Genomic DNA, 16003 nt, shown 5'->3' on the forward strand with positions numbered 1-16003 from the left:
TCCCAGGGAAGATGATGGAACAAATATTGCTGGAAGTATCCTTCATATGCTGGGATAGGTCTCCAGGAAAAGAAAGTGAATGAGAACAGCTAACATGTATTTACCAAAGGCAAATCATAACTAAACAGCCTGACTGCTAATTGTCACAGCAGACAAAGGGAAAGCAGCAGATACTGCTTTCCGTGACTTCAGCAAGGTTTCCAATGCAGTTTCCCATAGTATCCTGCTAGCCAAGCTGGAGAGACATGGACTGAATGGGTGAGCTGCATTTTCTACAAAATGCAAGGAACATTTTGTAGAAAACTGGTTGTATGAAGGGGCTGTAAGATTAGTGTTTTTTAGTGCAAAGAGCAACTGTTGCTCAACAGTAATGGCATTCGTCAGGAGCTAATGTTGGGATGATGTTGTTTTATGTCTGTACTACATTTAACATCTTGAGAATGAATAAGATGGAATGTGCCCTTAGCAAGTTTGTGGATAACACCAAGCTGGAAAGACTGATCAGCACACTGCAGGGCAGGATTGCCTTTTGAAGCGATCTCAACAGGCTCTAAGAATTGGCCGAAAAAGCCTCATGAATTCCAAAGGCAGAGTAACCACATCTAACAGTACTAGCTGGGAGCCCACTGGAAAGCAGCTTTGTAGTAAAGGACCTGGGGAGCCAATGTGGACAAGTTCAGCAGTGAGCCCTTTCAACAATAAGCCAAACCACATACTGGGCTGCATTCAGAAGAATGGAGCCAGCATACCCTGGGAAGTGATTAGTCCCTTTTATTCAGCATTTGAAGGCCACATCTCGATGACAATACTCTGTTTGCATCTTGCCAGTATAACACTGACAAATTGGAATGAATTCAGTGAAGACTGCCCACGATGATTGGAGTGCTGAAGCATACAAATTGAGGAGAAGCTCAGTGAGCCAGAAAGGCAAAAGGTGGAAATCTAACTTTGGTCTTCCACTACCCAATGCAATGGTCCCAACTCCAGCAAGGGAAACTCTGTTTAGGGGAAAAAATTCACAATGAAGTTGGCTAAGCACCAGAACAGTTGCACAAGATGATGTAGAATGTCTCACTTGTTATAAAGCATAAACAGTTTTTTTCCTAGGGTGTTTCCTGCATAACTTATTAGAAAGGTTCCTCCTCCTTTCTCTTTTTCCCTTCTGAAGTTGTCCTGTTTGTTTTTACCTTCCAAAACCATATCCATCATCAATGATTTCTCACTCATGAATCATAAAAAGTCCAGGGGCTGTAGACACTCTATACATGCAGGACAAAATTTATTTATCTAAGCAACCTCTAATTCTTTATTTAAAAGTATAAATATTAACTCTGTGATCAGTTACTCAGGTAGCAAATGCTGAAAACCAACAAGAAGAAAACATATCAGCAAAATAGTCTTCTTTCACTGCTAAGTAATAAATCAACTCCGTCTTCTCCTTTTTCATAGTATTCATGTTTCCGTACAACTCTACTTTTTTACTGATTGTGTCTCAATTTTATTCGTATGCCTGCGCCTCCCCAGGGTCCTCCTGAAGCATCTTTGTAAGCTCCTCCTCAGAAATTTGACCTTCCTTCCTTTTTCTGCATGTTTTGGTTTTTTTCCTTAAAATTCAGATATTTTGAGAAACCCTGAAATATGACAGTTGGTCTTTAAACACCTCTTTCACCATTCCTTAACATTAGAAAGATTTATAAGCTTAAGAGCCAAGAATGAATTCTCTGAAATTTTCTGCTTTGATTGGGATCTGCAAGGAAAAAACAATTCTAATTTTATTGCTGTCAGCTGTTGCTAAACCTATAGTTCCTGCACATCAGAAAATTTGTCCAAGTGTTAACAAAGAGCCTCATCCTCTGGCCTGATGGTCTATACCAAATTCCCATCATGAAAGCGTAATTAAGATGGTCCTTTGGAATCTCATGCCCTTCTTCAACAGCAAGTTCAGTGACACTCAAATCCATGAAACCCAGTAGATCCCACAAAGTTACTGCAAAAAGGTCATCCCAACTGTTGCCTCTTTGGCTACCACTAGCCAAAGGAATTATGAACATGATTTTCAGTTGCATTAACAATTAGATTATTAATTGAAATATATCCACAGGACTACTATCACAATGGAATCTGAAAACTGGTATAACTATAGAAAACTGATAATATTTCAGAACACCAGATAATTACTTTTGTTTATGGATTTCTGTTCCATGTCTCCGTAACCAAAGAAAAATTTGTATGCTTGTTAAATATTAAATATTATTTCAGAGCTGACTTCTGTCAAAAATAAAACAGATTGATTTCCTGGTCATGAATTTTTTTGGCAGCAAAGCAAGATTTAGGACATTTTGGCATACTTAATGAGAAGAAGACAATTGCTAGATGGAAATCTGTGGGAAAGAGTGAGGAAATTGTAATTGGTGGTATAGCAGTAAGATGAGGATTAATTCACCAGCTATGTGGCTGGTTTTGATCAGCAGGCTCAGCATTTGGCTAGCAGGTGGAATAGTTGGCTAGCTACTATTCAATAGGGTTCATTTAAATCAAGTTTTGTGCCTTAGCATAAAGAAAGATGTTAAATAGGTGAAAACATGTAACACTACTTCCTGAATTATGTGCATTATTTATTAATGCAGAGTTCAATTATGTTATAGATGAACTGGGTTAGACACAACAGATTAAAATGTCTTGACAAGTACCTTACCAACGTATTTCTTGGGTTTCAGAGATCTGAATGCCAGTAAATTCATCATTCTGGAAGGACAAGAGAGTATTAGGTTCACAAGAATGCTATCTTCAGAAACTGTCTGAAGTTGGAGAGGAAGCAAGTAGGTAGCCACACAGCTGATAAAGTGATATTTTCTCCTTACAGCAAACCCTCAGCAATAAACACTCTACCAGCAATACCTACTTTTCTGTATCCATGAAAAATTGGTCCAAGTTTCAAACCACTTACCGATTCAGAATGACTGCCTGAGGCCATGAACTTGACTCTCTCTCTCCCTTTATTCTTTTTATTTTGCTACATCCTGATCTCTGGCTTTCTAACAAAAACCCATCAGTGCAAAACTTTCACTAAACAAAAAAAGAAATCCCCACATTCTAGTGCCAATAGAACTACTTTCTGTGTGCCCAGGTAGAAGGTGACATGAACTTGACTCAAGTCTTAAATGAGTGACTTTTCAATCAGAATCATTGCCAGAGCCTTTCAGGCCAGCACACAAAAAACGCACACAAAACCAGCTATATAATTTTACATGGACAAATAAATAAATAATAAGGTGCTGCACTTCTGGAATAACTTGCTCAATTACCTTTCATGTTTTGCTTATTAACCTTCTGATGTCTCATTAAGTCAGGGATTGCAGTTTCATGGGTTTAAAAAATAATTTAAATATATAAGTGTATTCTAAAATACCTTAAAAATATATTGACCTTTTAAGCAAATGGGCCATTTAAAGTCCAACTACAACTTGTAGATCATACTCTGCTGGAATATTTATCCAGTTTAAAAGACAAGCTTTAGTAATCTTAGAAAAGCTTAGCAACATAAAGTTACTGGCAAGCGTGTAAGAGACCCGCTGCTTGTATTTCAAAGCAACAGCTCCTAGAACAATTACCAACATAAATTTCTCGATGCAGCATTTATGAAATAACTTGCAATGAGAATGGAGAAGAAAGCCTGAAAAAGCATGTGCATGCTCAGTGTGCTCCAACTGATACATTATACTGTATGTGACACTGGTTGGTTGCCCAGAATAACAGATGCAGGTCCTCCTTCAGGGAGGCTGACATGACAGATCTCTCAGAATATGATGCCAAGAGTCATACATGGAACTTGAATGAAATCAAAGAAAATAATTTCTCTTCAGAATTATTTACTGAGCAATATCCTAAAATAACCTTTGATGTGAGAATGCATCTATTAACCCTATGTTTGACATATGTTCTGTTGCTTTAAAAAAAAATTATCTGCTGGCACAGTATGTTCTCATTTTTTAAATTTTGCAACTTGATAATTTGCAATGTTATTTGTTTAAAGAAACTTCTACATCTTCCAAGATTATTTAAAAATTTAAGTCACTTTTTTAGGATCTTAGAAACGTACTATTAAGACCTTGACAAATAAAAGATAAGAATTTTCAACAAAGTATTTCTTCTTGCTTATTGTAATTATGCAGCAGAATTGCAAGTTCTGCCTTCCTGAGGGATATGCAATCCACAACTATTTCAGAAGAGCAAATACCTAACAATTACAAGGAAGGAAAGGAAATGCTATTTTGATGCTGAGCTTCTCTTCCTGTCTAATCAGCAAGAAAGAAAACCCCAAGTACATTCACCAAATTGTTAATCCTGAGATCATAAACCTGTAGGATAAGTCAAAGTTCTCATCATCTTGACAAGTCCAAGATTATGGCAAAGGACTATTTAAACAGTGAGTAGTTTTACTGGGTGAATGCTGGGATCACTGAAACACTGAGGCCTTTAGGTGAGGAAAGCACGATCTGGTGGTGTTGAGTTTTGCTCATCATAACCAGTTGCAGCTTTTTTACCTTAAAGGTAAACACACTGCATTGAAATGCATTTACCTGTAAAGCAATGCCATCAAAATTCAGTCAGGAATCCTTCACACACAGCAGAGGGGGATGCAATACAGCGGACTTGCTGTAACTCTCACTTTGGTTTCAAAGCCTTAACAGATTTGTCAGATTTTAACAGCAGACTGGCACAGCTGCTAACTTTAGGCCATAAATTAACAAAACTTTCACCTGCAGTTTAGTCCTTTGATTAGAGCACCTGCGCCTGCCAGGGCAATACGGTTTCCCTGGCTTTAAATTATATTTTCTATTCTACTATGAGCATTAAATCTTCTGAGTTCCAACAATATGTATAAAATAATTTCTCAGCCAAGTCTTCCACGTTCAGTGGAAACAAAAATTCAGAGAAAAAATACCAAAGAAGATTAAGCTTTTCACCATTTTAACATCTCCACTGAAATGGCGACCCATGACATGGTCCAAGTTATAGATGTTTCATAACCCTAGGGAACTCTCAAGCCATCAAAATTTCATTAGCTTCACAGAAGTCCCAGTACATTCTTAAGCTGGACTGCTGGCCTCCCTATTAACAAATAAATCAACTGTAATCCTTTTTAATGGCTAAACTCTTCGTTGAAGTTGTATCAAACACCAGACATTCCTTGCATAATTTTAACCACTGCAGAATAATGTATTTTTTAACATATTCAGTCTTCTCACACACATAAAAACAAAACATTCTAACTTTCAGATGATTGGAGGAAGTTTTGGCATATTTTAATCAGATAATTTCTTTTTTAAAAAATTGTAAATGTAAAACCCATTGAAAAGTACACCAAACCTATGGTACCTCTGAAGCAGTCACCTCTTCAGTAATGTAAAGATACGACTTTCTACAGATCGTGTGCGTGTGTGTGCACGCATGTATATATAAATATGTATTTTCAAGATCAATAACCAAAGGTTTTACAAAAGGGTCAAGAGAATTTGTTTCACCATAGACCTTGCAAAATCACGGGACTGCTCAACAACTTATTCTAGACTGCTCTGCAGCTGAAATATCAAGCATTATCTCACAGAAACTCCACTGCCAAAAGGTGGTAGGCAAGTACTTCTGTCTTCTTTCAGAATGTGCCTCTGACTCAAAACAAATTTTCCAAGCATGACACAAGACACCTGTAAGCACTGAGAGCTGTCTGCTCAGGTACCATGTAGCATTAAGTCCAACACAAAAGGACGGTCCCATTTGAGACAGTGGTTTTGCACAGGCATCTTCTGGTAGAAACAGCCACCAGAAGAAAAACAAGTACAAATAACAATAAATTATAGCTTTGGGTTTGTTTTCTCAAACTGAAGTTAAAATAATAAATAGGAAGGACTAAGCTTTATTGCTTGTAGTTTAAAATAAAAGTGCACTCATTTTTTAAGGATTACCATGCATACATACCTACATAGCTGTTTCCCACCACGTGTTACAGTCATTGCCGGAGGACAGCAATAAAATTGCTCTAATTTTTGTACAGCCGAGCGGACAGGTTTAATAAATTAATAAAATGACATGTAGACATGCAGGCAATAGCCATCACTAATTTTCATTGTTACTCATTTTTCTTTATTCCTCTTTTGAATTTTCCACATAGAAAGTCATGAAGTTAATAGAACAATTGTATTAATTCTAGCAAAGCTGAAAATCTTCTGCAAATAAAAAGTTAAGACTGGTACAGTTAGCATTTAACACCACATTAGATTCTGTTCATAACCTCAAGAGGAGGTAAAAAATTTTGAAAAGCTTTAAAAATTAATCATTCAATTGTATTAACCTATTTTCATTTAAACTCTAAGACTTAATATACAATGGTCATACCCCACATCCTACAAAGCTGCTGTTAAGATTTTTGTTGCAGATTTTAATTGCACAGTAATCCAGTCCCCCAGGCACATCAAAGGCCACATGTCCCTCTTCACCACAATTCCAATTGCTCTCATCAGCTAAGAAGTTTAAAGCACAATCAAATTTCTTTTTCAATCACATGAGCCCTCTTAATAAGCTATTCTTTGAGTTCATTCATCCATTCTAAGACTCTGCAACTTCTCTAAGATGTGTTGAAGAACAGTTTACAATGAAACTTCTGAATTCTAGCTAGTCTGGGGAACAACTTTATCACTACCTAGCTGTTCTCCAGAGGGTAACAGGTGATATGGCTAGCGATAATACAGAACTAATTTTTTTTTGCGATTAAACTGCTCCAAAATTACAACCAAAGCACCACATCCAAAGGCTGCATTAGTTAGGACTGATACTGAATATTGACTTTTCTGGGGAGAGGGAAAAAGAAAAAGAAAGAAGGTAAATAATTCAAGGCCATTCCTTTAATGATTTAAAATTACTGAGTGTCAGCCAAAACAGCAAATAAACATTAATTTATATATGGGCATATGCATAAGAACTTACCATTTTCACTGTCGGACTTGTTTTCATGTTCGGTATCAGTCAGAGTGAGGGCTGAGTTGGAACGGCTCGACAGACAGGAACTGCGCCCTGATTTGACCCCCCTGCCCCAAAGTCTCATGGCATGCTCTGGAGACATCACTCCTTCATTTTCAGTATCAGCATCTGACCCTGCACTGATAGAGTAACCTCTGTGGGGGAGCCCCATTTCCGCACAAAATGCCAGTCCTCGACGAGCTGCTGGTTCACAAACTCCTAACTGCCTTAGGGTAAAATTCTGTCCTGATTAGGGGAAAAAAAGATAACAAAAGGTGAGAAGTTTTTAATTATTTTATTTTAAAGAAGTTAAAAGTAAAAACTCTTCATGTGTATAATTGTCTCAGATACCACATAAGGTGTTTTGTCAAAATTCCACCTGTATTACAATCAAGTGGATTCTTTTGTCTCCAGCTCTCCTCAGCACTATTTTGTCAACTGCTTTAACACATCAAAAGAGAACCTGGGTAGCAAATAAACAAAACAGAACCTGCTAACAAAGAAAAGCCAATTCAGTACATGAAAGGATTAAAAATAAATTTTAAACTTTTCATTTAAAAAAAAAAAAATATTTTTCAAAGCATAAAAACAATATATTTGTCAGGATTTTTGGTTGGTTGGTTGGTTTTGGGGAGGGTTTTTTGTTTGTCCTCATTAGAGGTCAAAGCAAGAGGCTATTTTTCCCCATAAAAATGTCACCTAATGTGGCAATAGGAAAGCTAAACAGGAACAAAGCTCACCTGGTTTTTATTTCCTTTCTCTGCCTTATTTTAATACATAAATACAAAGAATCAGAAACATGGCCACCTGTTACCTGCAAGTACTACAGTAAAATTGTTATTTTTCATGTCACTGCATTTTGAGGAGCATTTTACACTTTCACTGCTGAAGGAGAGTCTGTGCATTTTAACAGACTTTTAGCCTGTTTTGGGGCAGAGCAAGAGACATAAGTGAATCCCAAATGATTGTATTAATAAATTAGGTGCAATAAACTCATGACACTTCAATAACTTAGAGTGTCTAAATTATGCGATACTCAAAAATGACTGCCTTTTTAATGGCTGTGTCTTCATCCTACTTTTATGTCTGTAGATTTAAGGCATTTTATGATATATAGACACTTGGCAAGCTCCTTTGCATACCTATATCCATAATACTTTTCCACCCTAGCCCACAATTATTTCATAGCTCTGAGAACAAATTAGGACACACACTCAATTTTTGAATCTGACAGGCATCCTAATTTCTCCATAATTAGTCATTTAACATAAAAACACACTAGCAAGATAATTAAAGCTTATAATATGTCAAGAACAGAATTCTATGCACAAAAAAGTAATAGAATTGCAGAAGTATGAACACAGAAGTGCAAATAATTCCTGAAATATTAAGAGTTAATGCACTGGTCATCAACTTTTTTAAAGTAGCTGGTTAATTATTTTATTGCTGCAGTCACCTGAAGCTGTTCCTACAAGTTTCTTCACAGTCAGAACCATAAATGAATTCTGACAATGACTTTCATAAATAATGAAAATCAGTTACTACAATTAGGTACAAATCAAACTACTTATTATGTGGCTGTGAATAGACATTTGAATGAAAATATAGCTGGGGAGGTAAATACAAAGGAGTAAGCATATCTATGCCTATGTCTGAACAGTGTCAAGGGTATAAGAAAGGGGATTACCATGCACACACTGATAGTATCTTGTCGTTTTAAAGCTGTCATGCCACATGAATATCCAGGTTTTATGAGAGCTGAAAGTAATCAGCGAAGGAAACAGGCCAAACAAACCGCCCAGTGGTAATAGGGTCAGAGCTGAAAGCGGTAAAGTGTCTACAATACTTAATTATTTTACATTTTTGTAGATATATGCTAAGGGTGACAGTTTAGAACACTGGTTTATGCCTTTGGTACATTAGTATGTGAATCTACATTTTCAAACAGTTGCCTAAAGCCAGATACAGACGAAGCCTCTGTGCACATGTGTATGTGTACAGGTGTCTCTACACACACATGGAGTAGTTAAGGTGTATACACAGTTGCACATGCAGCATCTTATTTATTCTAAAAAGAGAGTTTTGAGAAGCAAAATGGAAAGGAAAGAGGTATTATGACCAAATACAAGGTTATTGGAGTCAGTAACAAAACTGCTGTTGACTTCAATGCTACAAGGTGTTATACCTATGGTCCCCACAACCTCTTGCTGCTGAGATGTGAAGGTGAGGAAGGATGCAGACACACAGCTGCTGCCTCCTGAGCCACAATCAGACCAGCTCAGCAGTGGGAGAGCATCACACCCTGCAGCTCCTCCAGCAACCCTGCTCCACACAACCCTGTGCTCCCCCCACTGCAAAAACACCCTTTGCACTCAGACCCATCTGTGCAGGCACGGCAATTTGAAAAGACTGTTACATACACACTTCTTTCTTCGTCATAAGCACTTGAGAGAAACTACCTGAGGCATTCCAGAACATCTTCCATGAGCTTCCCAGGGGACTTGGTCTCAGGCATAACATACCACCTACCATCAGTAAATTGATTTTTTTAGTTGAAGTTTACAACAGCCTACCTTCATGTAAAATATCATCTTCTTTTTCCCCCCTCTTGTGAATGGTAAAAACCCCACAAAATGGCATTGTGCAACCAAAACAGGAATGGGGGGCAGGTTTGAATATTGCTCCCTTATTCCATTCAATGTATTAGAGCTTTTCACTGTACTGAGAAGTTTTACATCATAGCCCAGAAATGTTGTAACAGCTTTAGAATCATCAGGCTACATAATCTTCTGACCTAAAGCCTTCCTAAGAGCTTGACTAAGAGGATTGTAGTCCATGTAAGTTGCCTACACAAATGAAAAAACAAAACAAAACAAACCCCAAACAACCCACAAAACCCAAACTGAAATGTTGACATGGAAAAATAAAATGTTTATTTGTGTAGAAATTTAAAAATTCAAATCCCAAAGGAAATCATACATATGTGATAGAAAAATGTTACATCATCTTAAGGTTTCTGAACAATAAAAACAGGAAATCTTCCAGGATCCAGGGGAAGCTGAATACAGCTGGGATGCAGACCTAGAGGGTAGCAGACTAGATGGGAGCTTTTACCTGATAGTGAACAACACTATGAAATCAAATTAAAAGCTGAAAAGGAGGTTGTAGGAGATCAGTGAGAAAAAAGAGCATGAACTGAGGATGTTCTTCTTGTGTTCACAGAGTTTCTAATTTATCTTTCCAGAATGACTTGCATGTGAGTGATTTACTCATTGGTTTCTTGCACTTTACCATTTGGAATTTCTCCCACTGACACTAAGTGTCTCAAGAGTTCATGAAGACTTAAAAGCAGCTTGGCCACTGTAATGAACCAATTCCTGAGAAGAAAATGGAGATACAGAATAAACAGATAGGCAGCATAATGCTTCGTTGGTTTTTTTTCTTTCCTTTCAAAAACGTATGAAGTGAAAAGTAGAAAAAAATGAGACACAACATTTCAAGGACACTTGTTCTGGAAATATCTTTGGGGGTTTTGGACTATTTGGGATGATATGTCATGAAGTGAAGTTTTAAAAACTGTCAATAATGCCGTTTACTACCTCTCAACTATTACATGCTGTATTTCTGCTGGCTAGGAATATCAATTTATAGGTATTGTAAGGACTGCTAACACCCTCTGTTTGTGGAGACAAGAGCAAAACTAATTAATTAATAACTCTAAAATAACTTTCAAAAGCTCATGCAGCAATCACTGCTAAAAACACAGCATTTGCCAACAGTGACCATACATGCCTACATGTTATGTTGCAACTTTCTCTGTAAGCAATAATCCATGCAGGATTGGTGCAGCTCCTTAACTACATCAGTTATACAAAAATGGACACCAACATACTTTCAATACATATATGTCTATAGCAGAATTATTATTCTTAAAAGATAATGTGCCAGAATCATGCAGGTTACATTGTCTAGAAATGTGCTTTTTTTTAAGTTTAATCAAATACTGCTATAAGAAAGTTTGATGTACACAGAAATTGGTGTAGTTATTTATAAAGCTGTAAGTTAAAAACTGGAATTAAATGGAGACTTACTGCACTTGTGCTATGTTTGTTTCCCTGGCCTAATTTGGGGAAGTCCTTCAATGACCTCCATAATAAGTTAAGCTTCAAGTTGGAACTGTTATCTGTGGAAATGGGTTTCTGAAGAGTACTACTAAACAAAAGAAAAGGTCCCATGGTTCTTCAGTTGTCAGTGTCTGCTTTAAGTTGGATCTATACTAAATATAAACACAAAGATATTATCTTAAAAACCATGAAAAGGTGAAAGAATCAAACAGAAGGAACGAACAAAAGTTTCCAAAAAGAAAATTTGTCAGCATCTCCAGTCATCAGCACTGTCCTTACTATTCATTAACCACTGATAAATTGACAAGTCAGGTTTCAGCAACAATAGACTATAGAAAAAAAAAATCTGAAAGGCCTCCAAAGCACCTGCCTAGTTAGCATAAAAATACACCCAGCTCCCCTAGCTTTTAAATCAGATGAATTATAGTGTGACTGCCTTTGCTGACTTTGGTTTTGTCCTAACAGGACGGACACGGTACCAAAAAGACAGAGGTCCTAAACATATCCAAGTTCATACTAAAAATTCTGTTCAGTTTGGCTCTTGATAATGTTTCATGCCATATCTGGTGTCTCTGCATCCTTCATTACTTGTCAGTCCCCTTTCTAACCTATTCCTCGTTTGTATTTTACCTTCTTCTAGCTGCCTAGAACACATTTGTGGAGTTCAAAGAGCAAGCACATTTTCCCTATAATCACTATGTGATAACGCATGACAAAAATACTTATACCAAACTTAGCGAAACTATGAAACAACTAAAGATGTACAGATGCAAAACAATGAACACAGTCCTTAGGAGAACCAATCTTCTCCCTTACGTTTCCTTGACTTGCTACTTAATCCTATGTTTTTTTTTTTTTAATTAAAAGTAGTTTCATTTATTTAGAAAGCAAATGAGGAAAAAGCTCTTACCCTAGTTTTTATTTTCTGTCTGCAGATTACTGCATACAGATACATCCTCAATAACAGAACATTTATTATATTGGCTTTTGTATAAGCAGCACTGGTATCAAAGTGTTCCTGCAAGGACCATACTGTTTTCTGCTACTCTGATAGCAAGTACTTACTTCCTTTTTATTTCATACTTAGACGCTATATAGAGGATACATTTTTCCTATGGAAGCTTTTTGTGCGGAGCTCAAACTTACAATCAGGTCCTTTGTAAAGAAAGATCTTGAGAGGAAAAACATGGAAATAAATGTACAATAAATTTGCTGAAAATGAAAGGGTAAAGATTTTTTTAAAAATAGCAAAACAGATACCTTGGATGCTCTAGAAAACTCTGACAAGAAGTGTACAAACACTGTCTCCAGAAATCAGAATGCTAGGTGGATAGAATGCAATTACACAAAAGAGAGAATGACTAATAGATGTGATACATCCATTCTGTCACACAAACTTCACAATATATTTAGTAAAATGGAATTTTCAAAGCTGTACGTGCAGATTTCTGTTCGCTAGGATGCGAGAAATTACAGTGAAAACTGACAAGTAATGAGCTTTGCCTATGTTAACATTTTCTTTCTGATTTGGTGTAGTGTTTTGTTGTTATTACTTCAGCCTGATTTTCTCTTTTGCTTTCGTGAAAATTATGTGAAATTTAAACCATCCTAATCTACTGTATCACATTTTCCTCCTGTTTTTAATTCCTGTGTTTTTCTTTTCACTCATCACAACCATCTTCCTTGTCACCTTTTAATCTCTTTTTCTTGACCTTTCCGCTCTATTCACTTTTCTATCTTAACCTCCTTTTCTTGTCATTATCTGATTTAGAGAAGAGTTGTAAGGTTCATATGAAAGACAGTTGCTTCTCTAATATATCCAGTAAACTACATAATAACAAAGAGCATCGAAATATATTAAATTTCATCAAGTGTGCATATAATTTTCAAATGCTCGTTATTCTCAGCAAACATTAATCAAACAGTTCTCACATTCCTTATGGACTTTTAAAAGCATGTGGGGACGTAAGTCATGGGCTTCATGACTTCTGACAAAGGTTAGTGCCAAATACTGCGAGTTCTCTGAGCTCTACTTATTGTGCTACTCTTGATAGAAGATCTTTATGCAAGACTCAAAACCCAAGTTAATTCTTTGGAACAAAAAGTAAAAGAATCACACATATATATTTGCATATTTGTGAGAAATAAAGTCTTTCAAACTTGATATGCATTTTTATTACTATAGAATCACAAGGAGACTGATGGAAAAGATAGCTTAGGAAAGTTTTTGTTTTCAGATATAGGGAAGAATTTATGTGAATGAAACAGTCATCTTCTTGTCACTGGTCTTCCACATTATGGTTCAAACATGCAGTCTCTCCTGTACTTTATGAGAAACTCATAATTTTATTCCCTGTTAGGCTTGAGATGGCAGGGGATCTACAGTCCTAATCCTGAGACTAAAATATAAGCAGCACTTCTTAAACCATTATAAGGATAAAGGGCTGTTTATCAAGCCCTTCTGAAGTTACCACAGAGAAAGATTAAAGCCAGCTGAAGATAATTTCACAATTGCACAATTCAAAGCTGTGAAGCAAACGTGCTCCAGTAAATGAATTAATAATTTAAACATTATGGTTCCAATTTTGGGGATTTTATATTAAAATCATTTTATGACTATGATTATATAAAATATAAACTAAATTAAGAGAAACCAGCACAGATGTCCCAATCATGGGCTTCAAGACAGGTAAAAAAAAGGATTTGTGGATTTAGAAAAGACATACATCTCTGTGAATAGCAAAGAACACAATGTCTTGATCATGAGCAGAATGACAGTATAGACATTTTAGGCCTCTGCCTTAATCATTGGATCCTGGGACCAAAACATCAACGTTCGAGCACCCATTTATTACAAAATAAGAATTACAAAAAGCCTAAATTTGATAGATGTGAAGAAAATATGACCCAAGGGTAAGCAATGTTGAGATGATTGATATCCAGTCTGCAAAAAGCCTACGAAGACAGATCTGAACTGCCACATTAAAGTCAGTACAGTGCTAAAGACATGACATACAGCTTGAAATGGGGAAGGAAGGTGAAGAGGAAGGAGGCAGAATGAAGACATGCACGCAAATTGGAGCTCAGGTTTACGGCTATTCCTCCATAAAAGGAGGTGAGAAAACTCTATTATTATTTATGCCTTCCCATGAGGGAAAGTGAGCAGATGGACCCAGAGGGATATGTCTCTCAGCATAGTAGAAAATTTGATTAGTTCTACAGGCTATGAACTGGTACAAAATAAAAACCCAACGCGCCTATTCCAAGCTGTTTATACATTTCAGGTTGTGGAACTTCGTACGGAAGTATTCCATGTGTATGGGAATTGACTCCTCAATGCATGGACAGAATGAGGTGCTCAGACCATCACTGTAGCTACACGCAAGCATCAACACAGAACATGGACCCAAAAAATTCTGCAGAAATGAAAACCTCTTATTCCCTCTATCACTCACACTGCCCATCACGATCCCCCAAAAGGCTTTCCACTCTGTAAACCCCATAATAAATGTAGTGTAGCAATGCTTTAATTTAGAAGTTCTAGCAAAACGTCCATTATGCGGAAGACACGAAAAGATTTACCACTCACAAGTATTTATGGCACTACAAAAAAAAAAAGGCAGAAAAACAAAGCCTGAAGCAAATGTGTTCCCTTGGCTCTACCATTTCCTCTTTTGGCTTTAATAAGCTCAGTAACACTGAGTACTGGCTCTCAAGCCCATAAGTTCACCCTTTGCAAACTAATTTCAGAAAGCATCAAGGAACTTTCTGAGAAATTACTCCCATTTTACATCTCTGCTTCACTTTATGCATTTATTTGCCAGTGATGGAATAAGCAATCACTCACAGCTTGGCCTCCAGCCCTGGCTCTCAGCCCTAAGCACTAAATCAACAGACAAGACAGACAGGACTCTTCAGCCTCTTTCATTCCTCCCCTCACCCCATCTCTCACTGCACACTTTTCTAGCTTTATCCTCTCCGTAGATGTTAACATACTGAAGTCATCTTTCATAGCCATCCATGGGATCCATTCATCTCCCCAGTCCACTGTTCAGTTTTTATTACAGACAGAAGCAGCACATAGATCTCAGTATATGAGCTACGGAAAGATGTAAGAGCAGTTACAGACCCTCTAAAGTATCTTCCTTTCCATAAGGTTGAAAATCCTTGTGAAGGCCTCTTGGTCATCTTATAAATGCTTAATCATTATGATCAAGAACTTAACTCTCCTGTTTTGCAACTGGACTTGTTGAAGACAAGGTTTCTACTCTATGGACTTGTAGAGGCTGTGTAGAACTGCCTGAACAAGCAGTCTACTGCCAATATAACCAAGGCTGATTTCTCCCTGGAGAATCACAATTACCCTTTGTCTCTAGATCTGTAGCTCATCTACAGGCCACGACCCACAAGAGGCCAATTTCACCTAGATGAATACCTTAGAGCACGTGTGCATATCACTGACTGTGAGCTAAATATACTCCCAATCAAATAAAAGTGAAATGTTTTTCTTCGTGCCACTTTGCAGCTAATAGAATAACTTTAAAAGTCAACAGATCCTTATCACCTGGAACCTGAAAACCAATTAACTTCTTATTGTTGCTTTAAGAAGTTACTAGTATAGCAATGAGAGATTATAATACTACTTAGCACTTACAGTACTTTTCATCTTCAAAGCATTTTGCAAACATAAACTAATTAATCTTCCCAAAATGCCTGTGAGGTAGGTAGGTATTATTATTCTTGTATTACACAAGGTAAAAAAGAAAAGAACACCTCTGGCAGAAGGTTATGTGCATAGCTCAAGGCCACAAAATCATCCGGAACACACTGGCACTGTACGCTGCTTACACTGAAATCAGGCGGAC

General features: G+C 37.0%; 1 protein-coding gene across 25 annotated transcripts in view; it reads right to left on the reverse strand.

Moving 5' to 3' along the window:
- The window catches only part of TENM3 (teneurin transmembrane protein 3), a 1328112-nt gene that overhangs the window by 299193 nt on the left and 1012916 nt on the right, over positions 1–16003 (reverse strand). For 22 of the 25 annotated variants that reach the window (XM_048302939.1, XM_048302936.1, XM_048302938.1 and 19 more), the window contains one exon: positions 6982–7260. The exons of the other annotated variants lie outside the window; for them this stretch is intronic. In XM_048302939.1, coding sequence (XP_048158896.1) covers positions 6982–7260 — 279 coding nt within the window. The remainder of the gene's footprint in view (positions 1–6981; positions 7261–16003) is intronic. 25 annotated transcript variants of the gene reach the window in all.

Source organism: Corvus hawaiiensis, chromosome 5, assembly GCF_020740725.1.
Source record: "Corvus hawaiiensis isolate bCorHaw1 chromosome 5, bCorHaw1.pri.cur, whole genome shotgun sequence".
NCBI classification, from domain to species: domain Eukaryota; kingdom Metazoa; phylum Chordata; class Aves; order Passeriformes; family Corvidae; genus Corvus; species Corvus hawaiiensis.